Genomic DNA, 23,927 nt, shown 5'->3' on the forward strand with positions numbered 1-23,927 from the left:
ATCTACAGTGAGATCCGTTATAACGAGACATGATAAAGTGCACGCGTACCGAGCGAAAATTCAAAGTCGATTTTCTCGAAAACAAAGCCTCAAACGAAAAATTTTTATTCTATATTTTTGACTTCTTTTCTCATGTAGAATCACCCCCTTTCCGCTTGTACCACCAGTTACCAACCACCCTGTATATTGTATATATATATATTGTTATATATATTTATTGTAATATATTAAAGATAATTCGAATATTATTAACAATAATAAAAAAGATAATTGGAAGAGCATTGCATCGTGAATAAGAGATTGCGAATATCTCCGTTCCAATTATTCGTAAGTCGTCCACACACTTGACGATACCACCATAGCTTATTCGAAAGTATACATACGAGACGTTATAGATTTATCAAGGAACATTTCCACTCTACTGTTCAATTTGACAGAGCATTTTGCTCGAAAGGTCCTTAGAACTGAATTCAATTCCAGTGACGCATTTCTGCGGGCCGAGAAAAGGGGTGACCTCGGGTGAACTCGGAAAGATCGCGGGGATCTTTTCGGCAAGCGACTGGCTCATTACATTGTCTTAAGTTTCAAGTTCTACGAGTACCTCTTGGACAGGAGGTGGGACCCACAGATGAATATGACGAGGGTGAGGGCTACGCGCGATACCAGGAGAAACTGATGTATAAGAATACGAGGAAGAAGCAGCGGAGGGGGAGGGAATATGGAAAAAATGGAAGGGGACGATCTCGGAACGAAGGGCCCTCAGTGTCGTATTATTTCAGGTTTGCATACGTTTCGTGTTTCAGTCCATTATGTTCGCGAGAGGTTCTCTCGGTGCCGGCTTGCACCAAAGGAGTACTCATCGTTGCCTAAAAGGGACGCGAGAGAAAGCAAAGAAGGGGCCGCTAGGTCGATGCGCGAAGGAAAAGGACACGTGAACGAAGTTTCACGGATATCTGTCTGAAATCGTAATATCCTGGTATTACCGCATGCCAACTATCAAGCCGAAATACGCCGGGACCGTTACCGATAAAGTTGTCGCCGCGATGAAAAACTGGCAGGCAACGTCGCCGTACGCGTGCAAACCCACACCGAAAAGAATTTTTCTTGTTTCCCCCAAAAGAAATTAAAGGCAAACGATCGAAAGGATCGCGAAGGACGCCGTACGAGTCCGCCGGTCGTCGAAGCGTGCGACCAGTTTGGCTGCCTATCGTACATTCCAATCGACAGAAAACCCGACGCGGTCAAATGCGCGAAACAACTTCGTAAATGTTCCGCTCTCCCAATTGCAGCAGTTCTCCCCTCCCCGCCACCCCGTATTAATTTCCTCGCACAATTTTTCGACATCCTCGTTCTCGTTCTCTTTTTCCTCCGCCGTTAACGAGTGATAGTTGATTTTCCAGCAACGACCGCCAGACAATGAATATCCTTATGACTTCGTTTCTTTATTTTCTCCCTTGGCATTTGTTTGCAAGGATAACGACCCGGGCAATGCTGTATTTCCTTAAGCAAAAGAACGAAGTTTTACGACCCTGCTTTAAATAGTAACGAAGGCCGTTGGTGACGAAGAAAAGGTTTTCAGGATGTCTTCTGAAAATATTGCTGCGAGCAAACGACAGTTGTAGCGTGGAACGTTAGAGGTATTTGTCAGCTACAGCGTAGAACGTTAAAGGCTGTATCGTGATGGAAAATTATGGAGACAGTCGATCTTTACCGATATCCGGGTTATTCGTTTAATAGAAACCACAATCAGACGTTTCTGAAACCTTGAAGCGCAAAAATGTATTGCGAAACGAATATTTTTGTGTTGTACGGTGGAACTTCGTTCATGTGAATTTGTCACAGAACAAGCAGACGCGTAATAAATGTTAAATACGGCCTTAAACATGGTTCAGTGATCTCTGCGATAAGTGTACTTATATTAAATATCTCCTAATTTTTATATCTATTTTCAAACTTGACCGATATAATCATGACAGTCGTGTTACAATGTTAATGAAATTTCAAAATGTTTTATACAACACGAAAATAATGTTTCTTATAAAGTAAATAGATGGATGAATCTATGTATGCATTGAATAATAATTTCCATAACCCAGAACAATTTGATATTAATGATGTAACGTAATTCAAAAAGTGACATTTTCGTACGTGTTCCGAATTTGTTTTTCAGGAACTTAAGTATACTAGGCGCTCGTATAAAGCTCTACCGTGTCGTATAAATTTGCAAAAGATAATTGCACAGAATATTCTAAATAAGTGTATAAAGAGAGAAAATAACCAACCCCGCAACGATATCTTCTCCCTTACCATTGTTGCGGCTGTGACCTGTTTATCGCGAATTCTATAACAAAATTCTACGCTGTGACTGATTAGAAAATATCTTTCGTTGGAGAACGTCTGGACGATCGGCGGGATGCTGAGCCGATCACGCGGATATACGGACGAGATAACGATGGAAGGGACGAGAATGGGGTGGCACCGTTACACGCTAACACAATTACCGGACACCAAGCGTTTCTGCTCTCCTACAACATGCTGCTCTACAATCTCGTCTCTGTGGCACAGAATGACATAGGGTTATTGCCATACCACAGGCTACTATCTGCTCTCACAGATCAGCTCGTAATTGTTACAAATCGCTCGGTCTTCTCGCAAACATCGATCCGCTGTGCAAGCTCACAAGTAGTTAGCCGTAAAGAGACGAGCTAACTAGTAGGGAAATTATGGCGTTGATTGGCCGAATTTTGAAGTTCCTGTTACTGGCGTACAACTTTCTAAATGTTTAAACGATACAAATTATTACAGGGAAAGTTAACAAAGGATGTTTTTATATTTTTTGTTTGTATAAATCGATTTCTAAATATTGCCACTTTCATAGTATTCCTATGTGGGAAATAATTTCTCCCTTGTTACATAAAAAAAATTTGGTAACCCATGAAATTAGTTAATTATCTATTTGTCCATACAAAAGTGATGACGCAATGTGCGAACATAAACATACTAATAAACATTAAGTACTCGAAATGCATGCTTTTATTAGCAGAATTGCCCACTATTTCGTATTCAAAATTTCAATATAAATCCAGTTAATGCAGCTTTTCAACTTTATTTGCTAATTAATTAATTCTCGTCGTCGAAACTACAGAAATAAAACTTTACTAATTAATCGATATTTCTTAATGAGATTACGGGAAAGTAAACACAAGAAACAATCAATTTCATGCGTGATTATGTTTGAAATATACAAATAAACTGAACCGAAAGTCTTATTGGTAAGTCTCTTAATCGTTATCGCAAGTAATTACGTTAAACTCATTAAAATGCTTTGGGAGAAAAGAACACAAAAGAGCACCAGAGCTATTAACGCGGCATAGTAATAAAGAGGTAACGCGTCGTCGTTGTACTTAGTTGTTAGTTGGAACCAGCAATACCAGTGGATCATTCCGTGTGTAAAAGGGACAAGACATAGAATACGAAAGTACCTTGAGATGATTGAGCGAGCCTGGTAACCACCCTGAACCTAATTCCATTATGCGAAATGGTTATAAGGACTCGCTACTGCTATTATAATCAACATTACTAGCGTACGCAATAAATATACATTATTATTATTATCGTTGGCTCACTCAGCGAAATCTCGCCATGAAGCACGTTCACGCGTATACACTTGCACTACGTATTGTCTATATCATTTTAACTGCGTGATGTTTGTTGCTTCACGCCACTATAATGATTTTCGTGCGAATAATTAAAAATCGTATTACATGACACGTGATAATCGATCTGGATAATTAGAACGATATAACGATATTAAAAAGACGATTTATCCATTAGAATTTTTGATTCGTGCAAGATAACGGTCCAAACTGTGTATAATACGATTTACTGTTCACGAGTATTACATATAAGCATAATTATATACTAAACGATATGGATTTCGGTTAATTGAAGTCATTAAAAAACAACAACATTAAATATAATTTTCAGATTACGTTAGAGACAACCTCGTTAATTACGCACGCCCTTATATCCATATCTGCACAAATTATTTTAATGAAACTCATCCCATCATAGTCCGTATTTCACACGAAAGTTTCCAAAGCACGTGCACCGACTTTCAAAGTAATACATTTTACCTTTACAGCCGAAAATCTGATATAATTTTTCGGCGGATCCGCTAAAGACCGCCGTTTCGATGCAATACGTTAACCACATTTTCTCTTATGGTTGAAATTGCAAGAACTTGTACTCGAGTACCGGTTCCCGTCTTACAGATGTTATCAGGCGCCACTGCGATCCTCGCCACGTCTACCCTCGCGATTTTACAAAGAAGTTGCTTCTGTTTATAGGATATCGATGCAGCTCCATGTTTTTTTAATCGCCGTTTAACGAACGCCAATCAAGGTCTCTGACTTTCTGTCAACGATTTATATGACACTCATATATTATAAATAGAAAGTTGATGTGTTAATTATTGCGTTATTTACAGTCATTCATCAGTAGCGTGTTATCTTCGCGTGATATAAATTGTGAAATATTAAAAACAAAGTTGAAAGTTGTTAATGAAGACGTACTTTAAAATATAGGGCGTTCCACGTTATTCCCCGTTAAATAACACGTTAAATTTACCTGTATATTGTTGTCATTATTATTAAAACGTTATAAGAAAAAAAACGAAATGTTAAGGCTACTTGCAATTAGTATCGTATACCACAGTATACTACCGAGCAAATGTTGCAAGCGACGTCCATATGTTTTCAAAATCCACTCTTTCATCTCGAGTTGTTTTAAAGCTTCTTCATTGACACGATAACATTTGAAACAATATCTTCGATAAATCAATTTTCATTAATTACGGATAACTCTTCGCCCTCTTGTAACCGCCCTTTATCCGATGCTTAAAATTCACGTCCTCGCCTAAAGCAACCTCATTTGCTCGTTTCTTTTTGTCGAAAAGAAGATTGAATTAAATTAAATCGAATCTGCTGATTATTAATGCAAGGATAGACGGGATGATAGCATACATAGCTGAGTGCGGTGAAAAGCTGAAGACGCTTATCTCGCCGTGAAGCGAACGTGTCATGAAAAAAACCATCATTTATTTTCCTCTGGCGGGTATCTACTTGCAAATCACGATTTTCCGCGTTACATCGTACATGTAAATCGAGAACACGGCGCCGAGAGAGAGATTTCAACTAAAGATGTTGTCTGCGATCGCGGGATGAACCTTCGAAGAGGTTTGCAATCTCTTCGCCGTTGCGGAGGAAAGAGAGTTCGGACGGGAACCGGGAGATCACGACGATAATGATGATGACGGCGATTACGAGATGACGAGAGAACGATGAGGGCGCGAAGCATGGCAAAATGGCTCGTAAAACAAATCGACGAGACTCGTTCGATGTTGGCCAAGTTACAAAGGTGCGCCTCGGCCGTTTACGACCCTCGGCCGCGATCGTATCTCGACAGCCCGTTGACAGACAGGTTTAATATCGTTAGACCGTTTCATTTAGGATTCGTTTAAGCTCAGTTACATGCGTTGGCGCGAACGGTTTCATGCAAATAACGTCGTCTTTGGACTTAGGTTAATTATACGGACAACCACGCCATGCTGCAGGAGAAAAGGTTCGCGCGCTTTTCGTCTGTCACTTGCTCCAAATCTACTTATACCTATGTATATATGTACGATGCTATACTTGGATTTTCAAGCGCTTTGTACGATTGAGATCAGTAATCTTTCTTCTTTCTTTTATTAAGCGAATTTGAATCTTTGAAAGGGAATTCTTCGAAAAATTATTTCGCTGTGCACATTCTTCGTTATAAGTGGAAAATACGAATTATAAATATATTATCTTCTAAAGTTATTAGGTTATTATTGATTTTGTGTTCTAAATTATCATTAAGTTATAATGAAGTGTTTCGAAAATGGGGGAAATTATTAAAGATATAATTACGGACAATAATCTATTATTTATATTATTTATATTTATCGCTGTATAGAATTTCTATAGAGGTAAAGATAAAGATATATTCCCTTTCAACACGGTTTATATGTATTTTATATTATCGTTTATTATATTTATTTTACTTTATCGGTTTATATGTAGTACATATAACCGAACACATTTAAATCAATTACAATATAAAAGATAAAACCTATACTTGTCCTGTGTCAATGTCAATATTATAAACCAGTTGGACATATGTTAATAACTACATATCTCAATCCTATTGAAAAAGAGAATTGATCGATGTACAAGTAAATTGTAATACATTGTATCAACGTATAAATTACATTGAAAAATATCCATTAAACAGACTGACGAAAACAGAAATACTCGTTTGAAAGTAGGCTCCGCTATCGGTAATCGTAAGTAGTATAATCCGATTACAGCTCGACCGTTCACTAAAGGAAACGCGAAAGCCAGACGAGTCACCATCACTCCATCTCGCGTCTTTTAAAAGAGCGCATTAATAAAATGGTAACTGGCTGCTGATACTCCCAGTATTGATGTTGATGAATAGTTCGATCTACCGATATTCGTAGTCCATTTTGTTGTTACACGCGCATATTACCCTTCAACGCGGATTAAGCAGCCTGTTGCTGGCTAATAAAAGGAAGAAAGCGAAGGTTTGGACATGTTTCAAAAATTTTGAAAACGAGCGTACATGTAACTTTGCGCGTAAAGGCGAGAAGAAAGGCGAGAACGGAATGCGAGGACATTGCTCATTAGCCACCGAGCAATCAGATTATAGAAGCTGCCTTGGCAAGCCTGGTGGCAGCCTGTTTCGTCCTCGGCTTGATTGGCCAGCGTCGATACTCTTCGCGAGACAGGGGCCCTTTCCTAAGTATTTTATCGAGAACCACGTTCTCCATCGAGCGGTGTTTCAATGATTTTATTATTTGGCGCCTTGAACATCGCCGTGTCATTATGCAACGGCTCTTAAGCGTAAACCCCTTATCTGTTGTGCGGCGATTACTTTCGCTCGAACTTGAAGTACTTGTTCTTGCACATTATTGGCCACTTAATACGATCGTTATATCTTAACTCGTTTGCACCGGAGAACAGAATAGGTAGCGCTTCTCTAGTAGTTACGTATCGCGGCAGCAATGTCTGTTAAACGTTAGTTTCTTTTGTTGTTGTTTCTTGCTTTATGTTAAGATAAGTGCGACATCATTTTAATAATCTGAACTTTATATTTAAAGCAGAGCTGTTCCTTACAACTTTGTGATATCCAGGAAATGGAAAGGGTTATGAAACATATAAAGATCGTTCACGAACCAGCTAAATCATAGCTTATGCGTCTTCGGGATAGCAAGTCGATAAATATTAGCGTTTTTTACCATGCTTGTATGTATGAATTAAGAAAATTAATTTTCGAATCGTAATCAATTTAATTTAGATATTGTTGTGTCATATTTTTATAAAATAATTCCTAATTCATTGCTTTAGAATGGGAAACATATTCACCGCTTTAACTATGCAGAATAGAAAGAAATGTTAGAGGTAAATTTTATCAAGTTCAACAGCTATCCAAACGATAAAAAAGATTTGCTTTTAAAAAGAATGCAATTACGTATACGTTAAACTGTGTTTAATATTTCTATCAAAAATCGATGATAACTAAATATAAAAGTCTATTTTGCTCTACGTATCATAGCGCATTTATTTATACCTAGCATTAAGTTAATGTTTTACATTATGCAAGAAACTAGTAATAATATATTACTTCAGCAACGAACTATTATAAAATGATTTTATGCACTTCTATTCATAAGCTACTCCATAATTCCATTGATAAATCTATCGATAAAATAGTAACATCTAATACAGTTTCCTATCAAATACAGGGAATTGTACACACTACTTGCTACCTTAAATGTTCGATGATCGCGTTTTATTTACTTTTCCATAAATAAAAGATCACAAATGGTACAAACTGGCACAAACACCTTCAGCGTATTCAATATTAAAACCGATACATCTTCCTACGATCTGATAAGCGAAAACGTATGCTCCGTAAAAAGCACGCATCTTGATATAATGAAGACATTGCCACACTCCCAGACGACACGATGTAGCTCGGAAACCGTTACAATTACATCGAAATATTATGAAGTATACTGAAAGTTATAATTACATTGTTGAAACGAAATTGATCGTTCCGAAGTTAAAGCGGTTCCTCGTATATCAAATTAGTAGTGAACCGATGGGCATGTAAGGGCACGACGAGCGTACGCGTGTAAGCGAAACGACGATAAAGAGGACAAGCACGATGAAGACGAGGAGAATGTTTCTTACGAAAGATAGACCATCAAAGGAGGAGGACAGGTCGAACGTGTGGTCAAAGGAAGGAGGAGAGAGATCAAGACGCGAAGCGAGGACCGATCAATCGAGGCGAAGTGACAGGCGGCCGGTGGTATCGCGAGCATCGACATGACGACAAGTGCCTTGCACACCGTTCCGAATTACCTGCGGGGCTATAAAGCGTCTCTTCATTTCGCTGACGTAGGTATACTCGTAACAGTGAGTCGGACCGAAACATGCTTGACAAACGCAACGATCTCGTAGGTCTTTAAATTGAACGTTACTTCGAAAGTAAGCTAATGAGTGAGCTAAAAATATATCTCTTTACGTTAGGTGTAGAAAAGAACGACCAGCTCTTTGTTTCATACTCTATGTACTTGCTTTCGTTGGTTGGTTAAATGTATCTTCGTATCTAAACATTAAAATGTTTATTATATTACGTGTGCGAAAAAGAAGCCTATGTTTTTAGTTTTATATTGCGAAGGAAATACATTTTCATTTTTGTAAACCACCGAAGTATCGAGGCTGTTGATATTATCTACTGACTACCTTTTTACTTATTGGCTATTTCGATTCAATAATTCAATAATTTCGAACCTGAAACCTTCTCTTCTAAGCACCTTCTCGCGCTAAATAAACGAGGAATTAGAAGAAAGAAGAATATAATCCATTCGCTAATTTGATTTTAAGCATGTCATGAAAGAAACCTCAGAAAAAACATTGATTTATTGAATTGCACAAATAACAATGTTTCGTACAAACGATGCAAGAGCGGTTAAATCGTAAATAGGGCGGACACTAAAACTGTGCTATTACATCACGGTAACGTTTTATAAAGTCTTGGGAAATGAAAGAAGTGGCGGAATGGCAAAGGAGCGGAATAGATGTTGTCGCGGCTAAATTGAGATGGTAATTTTTCGTTGGTAAGTACAACGCCGCAAAGAACCCCGTCATCGTGCTCATGTGCAAAAGAGGCGGTCGCGAGAGAGACTGCGAGCAGATGGATTAATGTAAAGGCGTACGACCCTAACAAGCGAATTATCTCCGAGATATATTGTGCCGCTTCACGGGTGGTTAACTCCGCGCGAGCAGTCCTCTCAAGAAAGAGGAGGAAAGTAAGAGAAGGACGAAGATGAAGGGAAGAAAATGAGAGAAAGAGAGCAAAAGAGAGAAGCAGAAGAGTCCCAAGAGTACCGATGACGAGCGGTAAGAAAGTAGGAGGAGGAAAAAGAAAGCGAGATCAAGCAGCTTCCAAGTTGAGATGACTGTGGCCTGCCTCCTTCCGCCTCGTCCCCGTGGTAATGCCTTGTAAGCTCTACTAATCTCCTTACCGGTCTTCTCTCTTGTTGATTTACCGAGATGTTTTCATTGTCTTTGCTGACTATAGCAACCGATCGTAAAAAGTCGCGACAAGCGGTCTTTTCAGCGAACGTTATCCGTATCTATGTGCTGTCGATGCGATCGTTCTCTAAAAGAACCCGATCTGATTCTACAGCACGCTCCGATTATGCGATTCCATCGACTTTTCACGTTCACTCTAATCGTAAGAACTTTTTGATGATCCGGTAAAGTTTCTTTTCGTGTCGACATGGAAAATGTTCACGATCGATTTTCAGATACGTGATCGCTACGATAATTTGTGTTTTGTCGCCTCTGATTTCGGCAGAGAAATTATATAACGTTGTCTGATTGGATCGTGCAATTAATTGTGAAATTGTTAGTTAGATCGATGATGATTCGATTAATTACAACGTTGAATTGATGATCGAATGATTTTAGTCAGCCCGCTTTAACTCGTGGTCTTATACAAGAAGAAAGTAGGTTTAATAAAATTCATTATGCAACTATATTGACGCCGTCTCAAGAGAAGATCATACGGTAATTTTAACTCTGTCGTTATATACATATGAAACTCTAGTATATCAATTAAAAATTTCTACTTAAATAAATTCCTACAAATTCCTACGGTAAAAGTAACGTAGTTTTATATAACACACGGTTAAATGATAACGTGAAAAAGACATATTTTCGTGCAACCAACGAGAAATGTGTTAATACGTTATCTCATTCATGGTTATAATGATAAGCTACTACAAGACCAATAAATCAACTCGTATTGCATCGTGTTTCTTTTACCTGTTGTTTATTAGCTTCAGACAAAAGAGCTGACAATAAACACACGAGTTTTTATCGTGCCACGACGTTATTACCGTAGCAGTCATAAATTTCCAAGCGAAAATCACCAACGTACGTCGAGCCAAAGACAAAATGTCCATCGCAATAATTAACACGAGTATCTAACTCTCTCGTGTCCTAATTATCGTTCAGACGTCCGAGAGGAGAGTTTAGTGACCCTCTCCCGATTTGCAGAAAATCCAGTCAAAAGCTGTCTGCCGCTGCAGATACGCAGAAGCTTGGAATCTTTGGTTCGGTGGAGCGACGACTTTTTCTTGGAAGAATAATATTTTCTTATGACGAGCGGAGAGAGGAAACAAACTCTCTCCTCGTGTCCCAACCTACCACGCCGATCAATGGGGGAACCGAATCCGCCTCTGCGTCTCCGCGATGAATTTTTCCACGGCACGCACCGACGAGCAGAGAATATAATGGCGGTACATTGCACCCCGAACATAAATTCTGCGATCAAAGTGCATCGCGTCGCACCAGGGCGAACTTTAAGGATTTTATGTGATTAAGTTCTTCCACGTCTCTCGCTCTTTTCCCTGGATTCCACCTTTCGTCTATCTCGTTCGTTTTCGTTCGTTTCACGAGTGATCCAGCTTATCCCTTTCTTTCTCTCCTCTTATCGTTTCACTCGTGCACCCTCTCCTTCCCACACACCCCCGCTTTCCTCTGTCGGTTGTCTTCTTTTCTTTATCTCTTCGGCACTACCACCGTCTCCGTCATCGATTGGCCACCTCGTTCCTTGCCGTATACCCTTCCCGTGTCCATTCTTTTCTAGGCCGGTAGTACGACGCGATAGATCCTAGCGCTTTATCGAGTTCGACTCCAACACGGACGACAAATCGTCCAAGTTTTAAGTATTTTCAAAAGGAATCTATCCTGCGAAAATATCGCGGACCCGATGTTCAGACACGCTCCCAATACTTGCGCGACAGCGAGTAGGTGGTAGTATCGGAGAGTTTGCACGGAGAAAAGAAGAAAAGGGGGGTAGAAGCGCGAGAGAGGGACAGAGTAGAGAGGGAAAAGGGAAAGAGATAGAAAGCCGAGGAAGCTGGCCATAAAATACGTGTGCATGGATGCATTTACGAAGTCGCAGGCCCGTGGCAACCAAGCCGAGTTTCTGCAGGATGAGGGATGAGGGTGTAGCAGGAGCGGTTTGTCCCTCTTCTCTCTCGCGTAGTAAAGTTGCTGCCAGTTGTTTTCCAGAGGCACAAATTTATAACTTTGCCTCGTTTCGAGAAGTTCGAAGAGAACGAACGAAAAGTCATCGCAACCAGAGCAGGGGATTCGATATTAGTTTTTCGTAGACGAATTGGCAACGCGTATCCTAGTTACATGCGGTTTGTTCAATTAGCACGATCAGAATGGATAATCTTCGTCTCGACCCACTTTTCACCGAGATCTTGACCAAGTTTCTAGTAGACGGTATATTTCGAGCGAAGTTTCAATAACGACGATAAGAAAATTTGTACGATGTGGCTATGGTCGTTAGGGAAACTATGTAGGCTACGGTAAATCTAGGCATTTCTCGTGGCGTTTCAAACGTGAATATTCAGGTTCTTCGCGCGATTCGCGGGCCAAATAATCGTGTATCCGCGAAAAGACAGAAGCCAATGAGATAAGAATAACGATAATACTGATTTCTGATGGAAATTTAATGTATCAGGAAAATAAATAAAATAAAAGTATTTCGTTCAATTTTGTAACCGAAATCATTTTTCCTATCAAGTAATCGAAATCTTTTTAATCGCACAATTTGCACAAAACATCGAAACTTCAAGAATCTTGTCACGTATAATTTTTCAAACTGTTAATAAAATCTTAATAATAATAGAAATTACAATAACATTACAAACGAAAATTCTAGGCAACAAAAATATTAACGATATATTGACAATATTATAGACTCAAATATTTCTTAATTTCTTAAAAGAAGAAATACAGAAGTAGTGAAATTTCTATTCAGTTTTATGTCATTTCTGCGAAATATCAAAATACGTCTACAACACTTATCACGTATGATTTTTCAAGAAGAAAATAGGATTTCTATTTTGTCCTGTAACGAGGTAACATTGGAAAGGAAAACCCTAATAAGCAAAAATTAATACGTCATGCGGTCGGCAACTCGAATGAACCGTATCGGATATTTTCTGGAAACGTGGTCAGCCCTGTTATTTTCTCACATTGGTACCGTGACGCGTCGTAATTTTCACTCGGCTAAGAATGACCAGGCCTCCAGGCGTTCGGAATTCAAGTCGAAAATTGTGCTAATCCCTTTAAAGTGACCCGTGTTCCGAATGATCGGTCGGCGAGGCGTAAGTAACACAACAGGTAGGTAGAAACGGAGGGCCACCGTGATTCTAGAGTGGAAGAGAGGGAGAAAGACAGAGGTTGAAAGAACAAAAGCAACGCCCAAGCTCTACAGGTGCTCTCGTGAGTGGCTTTTCGTTCGTTTGGATAACCGCGGACGAGTCGCCAAGGCGTTAGAGCAAACAGCGACTAAGACGAACTTTCTAACGCTACGCTAACGCCGCTGGTTGGCCCCTTCTTCTTCAGTCCCTCCAAGGTCTCCACTCTTTTATCCTACCTGTCCATTTTCAACCGCGAAACTGTTAGTTGTCTAGAAAGAATGTAGTTTTAATTTACGAGGAAGACACTTCGCGGAATCATTCTTGTTGGATTCATTCAATATTCCTTCACTGTATTTGATTTTAGAGCAAGGATGAAGTCAGTGTGAGAGAAATGTGATGAAGGGATTTTTGATGCTGCTTGGACAGCGATGACAGCTTTGAACAAATTTAATTAAGACGACGATGTGTATATTGTGGTTTTTATTGTATTTCGTATGCTTTTATTTTATACTAACAGTTATATTTAGATAAAGATTGATATTTAAGAGAATTTCATTTGTTTTGATATTGCTGTTTTGTATCGATTTTGAGGGGAAAGAGAAATATAAAATTTATATGGAAATGAAAATATTTTATATAAATTACATAGTATTTTGTAAATTATATAAAATTGTTTAAAATAATCTATAAACTTTTGATTATTTCTCAAAATATAAGATCCGTTATTTGCAAACAGAGTACATGTAAGTAAAGGTAAATACTCGTACGTACGGCAATCAACACGTTTCGATTTGTTTGCTCTTATCACGTTTCACGTGACTATGACTTACTCGGTAAAATTGCAACGTCACTTCACAGCTAACATACACACAACCAAAAAGAATTAATAATTTTTAAGTAATTGGATTAACGTATTTGAATTCTAAAATTTGATTCATCGAATAAAATAATCATTTCAAAGGAGAAATATAGAAATAAATTAAAATTAATATGAAACGTACAAAACGTACTTTCTTCTGCAATATAGAGACAAGAAACGATCTGAAAAGAATTATTCGTTAAAAAAAAACCCTTGTTTATTTATTTACTAGAACCCTACAGATATTATAAATTGTGTCCTGTGCTTGTGTTTTTTTAATTTATAAAATGTTTCTAGATTACGTAAAAGAATAATTTAAAAAAAAAAGGAAGATCAGAGAGAACAAGCCGCTTAGATTAATATGAAAGGTGCAGAAGTTCGAACGGAGTAAAAAACGTGAGAAACAACTTTGAGAATGCACCGTATAGATGATCTTTCGTGGGAGTGATAGCAGGACAAGCGCATTGGCCGGTTCGGTCCATAGGGATCGTCAAGGACCGTTTTACGATCGCCGATGAACACAGATCAACAATCGGGAGGCGATAGCCGTCTCAATGAGCCGCAGTAAACTGACTTTATTGTGGGATCTAAAGTGCAGAATATCCGACCTGCTCAAAGAAGTGCGAACGCGTCTCGTAACGGCACCTGACCCGCTCCTACCGGATGCACTTTAAATACTGGTACCAAACAATGGGCTGGACCGCGCGACGCCGGAATATGATTTACAGTACAATTCCTGCGACGCGGAACGTAAACAGGTACACAACGCCCACTACTTCGCGTTGTCGATATATAAATCGTGAGATGTCGCAAGTTTCGGAATGAAAATGGTGATACCCCGTTACGCAATCGGTTTGTCCGTGCACACGCGAATACTATATCATTTTGTTAGTTACTGCGCTCGTAGAAACGACTATGTGTGTTTTGTGAGTTTAATTATTTGATAAACTCGATAAAATACTTTTGTATATAGGGTGATGAAAATATTCCAGCACTAGTAGACGCCTTTATGAATATATTATGTGTGTTATGGGAAATTGTTACCATTACAGGACTTGTTTATATTGGGCAAGTTTAATACAAATCTGAAAGTACATTATAGATGTTACAAGATATTTGGTACAAATGTATGTAAGTAGATTAAAAGTAGACAGACAATTATCCGTTATACTTGATTACAACAGTAAATCTGAATACTCAGTTGGATCGTACTTAACGCTATTATACGTTTAAGACAACTGTTCATACCACATTATGTTAACCTCTTACCGAGTTTATGTTTGCAATAAATGTCACGTTACTTCCGTATACATTTTCAGATTTGTTCCAAATTTTACCGACATGATCGTTACGGTGCTAATGAAATTTCAGAATGTTTTACACAGGACGTACAGCATGAGCCATAAACGACTTTCTATGTTAAGTGTTCAAATACTTTCATGCGAACCAGTGTAGCTTACTTGGTAAGATTTAGTAGAGAAGATCCTTTTAACGAAATGAATGCAAGAAATTAAATGTAATACCGATAATAAGGTAAAGAGATTCAAGTTACACGAATTAAGTTGCTTGAATCCAGGTAACTCGGCTGAATAAAGCTTAATCGTTCGATAAATTCAAAATATTCCGTATATAGCTTATCCAGTAAGATTCAGTGGAGAGAGCTCTTTAATGGAATGAATACAAGGAACTAAAAGAGGTTAATAGTACGAAGCGCTGAATATGTACTTCGATCGGGCGTTTACCCCTGCTTGTCCGAATATATAACCACCGCCTCGGAGTTTATTTTTCAAATGTCGGTCAACGATGGGAATAATATAATTCGGAATAATATCGGACTCGATAATAATAATATCTATGCTAATTGTTCAGTGTCTTTTATTATCAGTCTCGTTCATCTTTCTCGTATCGAGACCGATACAAACAAGTTACAAGGGGATAAGCTTCGTTTTGTTCTCGATAATAGCGAACTTGCTTCCAACATCGAATCGGGGAACAGATTATAATATAATAATTGCGAAATTATAAAAATAAGAAGCTTATTGTCCGTTTGGGAAATAAGAAGCTTATGCAAAACTCTTATTGCTTATCGAGTCTGTTTAAGCGAACTGTTTACAATATGAGAATATATAATATTTATACATATCGCACAACAATTTCAGCGTTTTAGAATATTAATACTAAAGGACATAGATACTTAATTAACTGTCTTGTTTATGGTCGTCCTTCTTCGTTAGAAATGAGACCATTGACTTAGTTTCGTTCCGTGATGTTATCCCAAAGTAAAATCGGAGAAGAGAAGAAAGCCAAAAAAGATAATGTCGCTGCATGCTCTCTCACTATCTCACTATCCATTATTTTTCCTTTTAAACGACCTTTTGGCCAGGTCTTTTCAATCATGACAAATAAACTTGTTACTCGATGTTATTGAATTTGAAAATTGACCGGAAGTATAAAAATTTATGTACTATTTCATTCAGAGAAAGATGGAAGGAATTTTTGTCCCTGCAACGAATAGTAATAAATGCAACAAATATTGGCACCATTTTTACTACCTTGGCAGAGTCAGTCTATTTATACACAGAGTGATTCAGGTCTTTTCTGTCAAACAATGCTAGCGTACTCGTATTATATCAGTAAAAAACAAGACATCACATTGCCATATGAACATTTTATAAGAAGGTTATAACGAAGATTAACAATTGCGGTAATAACGGACTGGTCTTTTAGTCGATAATTCGCAAAAATAAATTATTCGCTTTTATATCAGTTCCATTTTCAAGTATTCTTTATATTCATTCCTAACAAATCTCAATATTTTCCTGATAAACTATTTCGTTAAAATACGCCAGAAATAAAAATCCAAGCCTCGCATGGATCAAAGAATCGATCTTTCACCTGTCTATCTTTGAAACCAATGCTCATTTGTCAAACAAAAATTCATCGAATAAAAACTCAATCGTTTCCTACTTCTTCGTACTTTTCTTATTACTTTTTAATATACAGCATTTATGGTCCCATATTTCTCTTATTTTCATTTATAGAATGTGTTAGTATGATTTGCTAAAAAATACCTGAATATCCTTTATATTAAAAGAACACTTCGTAAACTAAATTACTTTACACTCTGCTTGATAAATAATTTAACAATACGATAATATTACGTTAAGAAACTGAACTATAAGACTCCAAACTATACCAGTCCCTGAATGATCGATAGTTGAAAACTTTATCTTGTATATTTCACGATATTATTGGAATTCACTGGAGACTACTTCGCACAACATTCCTTTAAGTTAGCGATGTGACGAAAAGAATGCGAAACTTACTTTTCAATGGTAAAACTCCTCGAATGCTTTCTCTATATCGATGTCTATATGAATATAACGCAGATCCTTCTTGCATTTGTTTTATGCGGACCGACATCGAATCCCGGGCTTTAAATTCGGTGAACTTACTACCGTCAATGACGCGTGCTATACAAACGCGGTACCCAGTCGGGCGCAAAGGGCGAACGTCACGTTACTTTACATTCTTTGCCGAATTTTACGACGTAGCTGTACGTTGTAAAAATCAATATAGGGAATTCGTATGTACATGGCAGCAAAGTATCGGAGCAAAAGGTTTCGCGAACAGAAACTTTCAGCTCGAAAAGGGAATCGCAACGTCTCCGCAGTTTCTCCCACAGTTTCTCTCTTGTATTACAGATTGTAAAGTTTTTTTAAATATTTAGATAAAAAATTTTTTATTTCACAGCACTAGGTATTTTGTACATCGTATTCGAATATAAAATGGATGAAATACGTTTGTTGCGAGTATATAATACTGCGTATTCTCTTACGTTCTCTATTGTATTCGCGAGTTTACGTCATTTTTGTAGGAAAGTTTCTACGCTTCTCTAGCTATGTAAAAACACGTTATTTGTGTATGCTAACACTTGGAACAAATAATAACCGAATCATAATGATGTTTTGCTCAAGGAGTGTTATTTTCCATTTCGAGGAAAGTAAAAAGATCGAGAATTGTTTGCGAGAGTGTTGACTCGTGAATTTCTTTGAAACACGTTTCTAATCCTTCTGTACTTTGATATTTCATATCTTTTTCCCTTTACTAAGTTGTTTCGTGGTCTTGCAATTAAAATATACGACTGCTTGCTTTCCTTCGAACATCTTAAAGCTGTTCATTAAAAGCGTATAACGTAAAAGAATCTGTACTCATAAAAACATTTTTACAGATAAACAGATGAAAAATTGATAACCAATATTACATAATAAAATATTAATTGTTTTAATTAAATATAATAATGTCGTCAAAATGAATACGCAATATGCGATTAATGTCAATGACAATATTAAATACATCCTTAAAAGCAAAATGTAGTGTTTTAAAGTAAAATTACCGTAAACTACAAATACTATTCTAAAACCGATCCAAACGTTATCAAAATACGATATCAACAGCGACATCGTATCACGAAATAACCTATTGCAAGAATAAGGGGAGCATTGTACTATCCATGACCGAGTAACCTTTCACACCTATAAATAACATTTCCGAATTATGTCCGAAAAAAAACTACAATTCTAGTAGCTTTGTTCAGCTCCAAACTCTTCTTAAAGAAAAAAGCAGCCGTGAAGGCACTGCTTTCGACAAAGCTGCAAATAAATAACGACCTTCCCGTCGACTAAATGTCAATCTCGGTAAAAAAGTGCAAGCCGTCGAACAAGCTACATACACAAGGTACATTTTAGGGAGGCTCTATGTTGAGAGCTGTGCATCGATTATCGAGGAAGTATTTACGATCAACTATGGACACCGATAATGTGGGCGGTTTAGCTCGTGCGAACGTGCACACTGCATACACGTAATCGAACATTTATGAAGTGTCCATGGTAATAATGAACCGTGATTATAATGCACACGTCCGAAGAAGTGCGTCTCGATGCGACGGCACGAACTCGGTTACACTGTTCAGGGTGAACGAGTCAAGGCCCCTGTGTTACTCTCTTCTGCATCGGGCTTTTTCTTTCTCTCTCTTTCTCTCTCTCTCTCTCTTTCTGTCTCTTTCTTTCTCTTTGTGTGTGTGCCCACTATCCTATAGCTTGCAACGACCCAGTTTTGTTCATCTCCAAGATACGACGTGAGTACAAGTACAAATGGCAGAGTGGGAGAAGATAAAGAGAGAAAGAAAGGGGGAGGGCAGATGGGGGAGAAAAAAGAAGTAGGAAGATCCAGGAAACAGAGAGAGCGCAAGCAGGTAAGCGAGGAATCGCGATTGGATCTGTGCCAATTCCTCTCGGCAGATACGCCGATTTGAAATTCAACGCGATGAAAGGTTTGCCTTCTCTTCTCTTCTTCCCATCCCTGTTCGTCCACTTCTCCTTCGTATTCTAGCGCGCGCTTTCGGCCGCGTCCAACTCGCTAAACTAGTTCGACCCTGTAATATACGCGGGCTCTAAAGTATATATCCCAGTTCGCTAACCCAGAGACCGGAAGCACTGGCAGCCTTTCAAGTTTGGCAGGTTCGAAATCCTTTTAATTCAGATTGAATTCTTAATCGACTGAAGTATTTTTTTTCTAATTTCATTAACCCCTCCGGTGGTAATGGAGGAGTCGAGGATGTCCTGTAGACCGAGTTTCACGTGGGTGATAGCGTTATTTGGAAGTGGCGACGTCGAAGATAAATGCACGTTTACGTTTCGTTGTGAAATACTGGCATTCGTGAATCGTTCACTACGATTCGCCGTAATGACGTAAGAGTTTGATCGGTTTATGAGAAAATTTGGTTGATTCTATGTACTCGAAATATGTGAAACGTGCAATTTTTAAAGAGTTGTATTTCACCGATGCCTTTATATATATAAAAATTGGGAAATTAAAATTATACATGAGAAACGAAAGTTTCGACAAAATTGAATATTCATTTAGAATCTAATACAAGAATTAAATTGTCGAAACTTTTTCATGTCACCAATGAAAGTCTAACGCGTGTCTAATTTTGGTACTGAAATATATAGAATGTACGTATACATTTCAACTGCAATTTTTCTTCATATAATCACTTGCATTGATAATTATAATATATTTAAATATGTTTAGAATCCCTGATCCTAGTCTACCATATAGTGAACTTTCTTCTGATAAGAGAAGATTGTCTATCTTGAACCTGTTTTGTCAAAATTTCCTTAGTATATTTGCTCCAGCATAAAAATATAATACAAAAAATTGATTCTATCTCAAGCATACATTTTTCCGCATTTGTGTGAAACACAATCGATCGTATTATAATAAATAAAGGCAAAAGAAGAAAATATATATAGTGTTATCCAGGAATTTATTACTTAGAAAAGAATGTGATATGAGGAAAGAAAAAAAAAAAAGAAAAAGAAAGAATATATCATGTATCAGTGTAAATGTGTGAACGATCCATGCGTAATGTTCTTATATAAGACTGGTTTAGGTTTGTAGGGGTCGGAAGACGGAAGCAGATTAAATAGAAACGGGTCGTCGATCACGGATTCTTTTGGAAATTCTCCCCCCTTGCAAAGTCGCGCGTTACATGGCTCTTTGTACGGCCAGAGAACAACAAAATGAGGGGCAAGCGAGAACGTCGTTGACTCGGAAATATCGCGAAGGGTCTCGCTTTTGACGAAACTTCACGAGCCGTAAGAGCCATCATTGCGCGTGCAAGTATGTGTCACAAGGGATCGAGATGTTTCTTTCGTACGAAATTCTCCGTCTCGGTAATGTGTTCGACGAGTACGTAAAACCGCCAACAGAGAATACGTTTTTGTCTCTGTGAAAACAAGTCGCGAATTTGTTGCGTCAACTATCCGATTGTTCCGTTTTGGAAACTAATCCTGTGCACTTAGAAATTTCCGTTGCAATCCACTTACTGCGTTAATCCGTTGACACGCGCGTATTTTCGACGCAGAAAACAAGAAAAGACATCTTTTGGACGGAACCTTTTAATTTCACGGGATAAAAAATGAGAAGATTACTACAGTAGAATAAGAATGCGAAAATTCAACGAGGGATAGACGAGTCTATTTCATCTTTAATTTAATTTTATGTAATTTCCCCGTAAAGAAATGCTTTTATTTGAGAGATAGATACGAGCTTGCTCCAATCAAAGGAGATTTCATAGTCGATACGACAGTGTAAGCACTTTGAAAAATTAAAAAAAATTCTTAAGTTAAAAAATGATCATACAGTTATAATTCTACAGTACGTTATAGTTTTAAAGGCGTACCAACAATAGCAATTTGTTACTTACCACAATGTATAGATCAATGGTTCGATTATGTGCAAATTATATTAAAAATAAAATGCACACAGCTAGCTTCAAATTTGTAAAAATCATTTCCTTATAAATTATAAGAATAATAAAAATGTAAAAAAAAAAAAAGAAAGAAAAGAGACACAGCTTCTTTTTGCGTAACAAGTAACATAAATATGAAGCAACCGTAAATGAACCGGCATTTCGATCAACAAAAAATCAGCACAACAAACACAGATCGTTCAAGTCACATTTTTTAATTAAAATTTCCATCGAAATATTCACTACTAAAAATCATCGAAATTGTAAGCGTGTAGTTAAAATCCGTTACCGTGTAAAAAGTACGTGACAAATCCTCGATTGTATCCACATCGCGATCGCAAGTGTGTCCCGTGAGTGTTGCCTCGTAAGGTGTCGGGTGAGAAATCAAGTAGAAAAGTGAGAGAAGCTCAGCTTATCGAAGTAACTACGAAGACACCACGTACATTTCGTGCACTGACCTTATAACGAACATGTGTCTCCCGTGGTCCCTGGATGGACAGTCATTGGGTCTCACACGGGGTGGCTCGTAGCAGTCAGACGACGGTGGTTTAAATATGTATTCACGCACGCACGCACCGTGCCGGCACGACCTTGACGTGGCGGGTACTTGGCGACGGACACGCGTGCACGCAGCGCGCCGTCGTGGGATCCTCGTGGCCCGTCCGGATAGATCCACGAAAGATCGAACAGGTTCGAATCTTCCGTTAGCCGTGTCGATCCTCACCGATTACTTTCTCTTCGTCAACTATATTTCCTTAGGTTCTTTCGTTTCGCTCGAACTTTTCTTGGTTTCGTTTCTTGCTGTCGTTCTCCGAAATCACCGAAATCACGGGGTAATCGAGACGATGACGACGACGCGAGAACACCAGGAAGGATGACAAGGAAGACAACGACAGATGAAAACGAAGACGAAGACGAAAACGAAGACGACGAGGACGACGACGACGACGGTGTCTCGTGGCGGTGGTCGATAGCGCGGCGCTCTACTGACGTCGCGACGCTTCGTCGTGTCGTGGCCCGCGGCTCCTACTCGCCCTCCCTCCGCTACCCCCCACGACGACCCACGACGCCCTCAACTCACTCCGGAACAACCCGGAAACTGACGAACCTCCACCCCCACTTCTGAAAACTACCCTTATTTTCTACCCCCACCAACACCGCCGCCCCCGCCGCTACCACCTCCACCACCCCCACCACAGTTACAGGCCGTCACCGCCACCGCCACCCTTGCACGAAGGACGAAGGACGACGCGATTCGACTCTATCACGCGGAGGAGCTTTCCTCCTACACTGAGACTCTTTTTCTTTTCGTATTACTTTCTTCCCGAAAGGCGGACCGGTCTCTCTTTCTGATTTGCTGCTCACCGACCTCACCAACTAAAGATACGCGTCATCGACCAAAAGCCACTTCCGATCAGCCGATTTCTGGTTCACTGGATCCGTGACATTCGCGACGTTTTTGATTTCATTGACGTAATAAGCGTTACCATCGCGAAATACAAAGATTCCGCTTCGGTGAATTTTATTTAAGTACAGATCATCGAATTCTTTCACTTAGTCCGTTATGCGAAAACGTGTCGGTTCGAGTAAAACGATTTCGTTCTTGTCAAGCAATTGCACCAGATTATGGGTAGTCGTGTTATTCGTCTTCTTTCTGCTAACTAATAACTTGTAAAATTTTTCTGTTTGATCGTAAAAAACTAGTTCTCATTTGTCAGTGTATAATCGGCTTTTACTTTCCTTTCGATTTATAAAAGTAACTTAATCCAGATTCTATCAATGGCATATTTCTCAACCGCAGGATACGTGACATTTTAAATTTCATTGTTGGAGTAAGCGTCGCATCGGATAAAAGACGCCAGATTTTCATTGAGTGGGTTTCTACAATGTATAAATCTTCAAACTGCAGTCCTCGACCCGTTTATTTCTCAAAGACACAAAGACGAACCTAGCCGAGACTAGTAAGCGAAAGTCGGGAACAGCTTTGAGCTAAATTACAATTATGAAGTTACAGCTAAATTTGAGCTTCAATTTTGCAGTAGGTATCGTTTCAACGTTCTGTTATTGTTGAACGAATTTGTTAAATCGCTCTTTTTCGCTTGTTTACGATTCGTTCGAATTTATTCGTTATTCCACTTTCCATCATTTCGGTTTAGCCATATTTAATCCTATTTTCGCAATTGTCGAACCGATTTCACAACTACTTTATTTATCACGCGACAGTAATTTCTCCGTCGACGTTTTCCGTTGTCTCCTTGATATAATTCAGTTGCAACGATTTCTAGGACGTTTTCGATTCGTATTTAGTTTGCAAAAGAAGGATGCGTGACGCAATCCACCGATTTCCTGTAATAATATCCTGGATTCCCTGGATTTATGACGTCACTGACGATTTAGATTTCGTTGCACCGGATGAGAGTCGTGAAATTTTCAAGAAAAGAGATTCAACGATATATAAATCAGCGAGATGCAGTCCTCGACCCATTTATCTCGCGGAGTTAGAAACGTTCGGACAATAAGAGAATATCAGAAAACTCTACGTCCAAACACTAACCGATCTTCCTAAAAATCATCATTCAACGATCGCATAATCTTTCCACAGTCCGCTACAATTTTTATCGAAATAAAGATGTTAAAAATTTCTCGAGAAATAAAACGATTTTCATTTCGTTCCTCGTATTATATACACAAGTACCAACAGGTATAATATCATATACTGTCCGAACACATCAATGTGCATGTATGTAAATATTATATTGCACATAGAAATAATCATACATGAATTTTGTCAAAATATACAAATTAATGATGAATTAATCTAGTAATTAGAAGCAACATTTACTACCGTTTCATGGAATCATATAAAAAGCGACAAATTTAAATTAGCAGTAAAAGATACAACAATAATA

The 23,927-nt window shown here is 38.5% G+C and overlaps 1 protein-coding gene across 1 annotated transcript in view; it reads right to left on the reverse strand.

The window, feature by feature from the left end:
• Positions 1–22,019, reverse strand: part of LOC117236966 — a 126,348-nt gene extending 104,329 nt beyond the window's left edge. Inside the window, exon 1 of the mRNA XM_033500455.1 lies at positions 21,477–22,019. Within this exon, the coding sequence (XP_033356346.1) occupies positions 21,477–21,490 (14 nt within the window). The 5' untranslated portion in view covers positions 21,491–22,019. The remainder of the gene's footprint in view (positions 1–21,476) is intronic.
• Between the last annotated feature and the right edge of the window lie 1,908 nt (positions 22,020–23,927).

Source organism: Bombus vosnesenskii, unplaced genomic scaffold (assembly GCF_011952255.1).
Source record: "Bombus vosnesenskii isolate JDL3184/JDL3185 unplaced genomic scaffold, Bvos_JDL3184-5_v1.1 scf7180000013264, whole genome shotgun sequence".
Lineage (NCBI taxonomy): Eukaryota > Metazoa > Arthropoda > Insecta > Hymenoptera > Apidae > Bombus > Bombus vosnesenskii.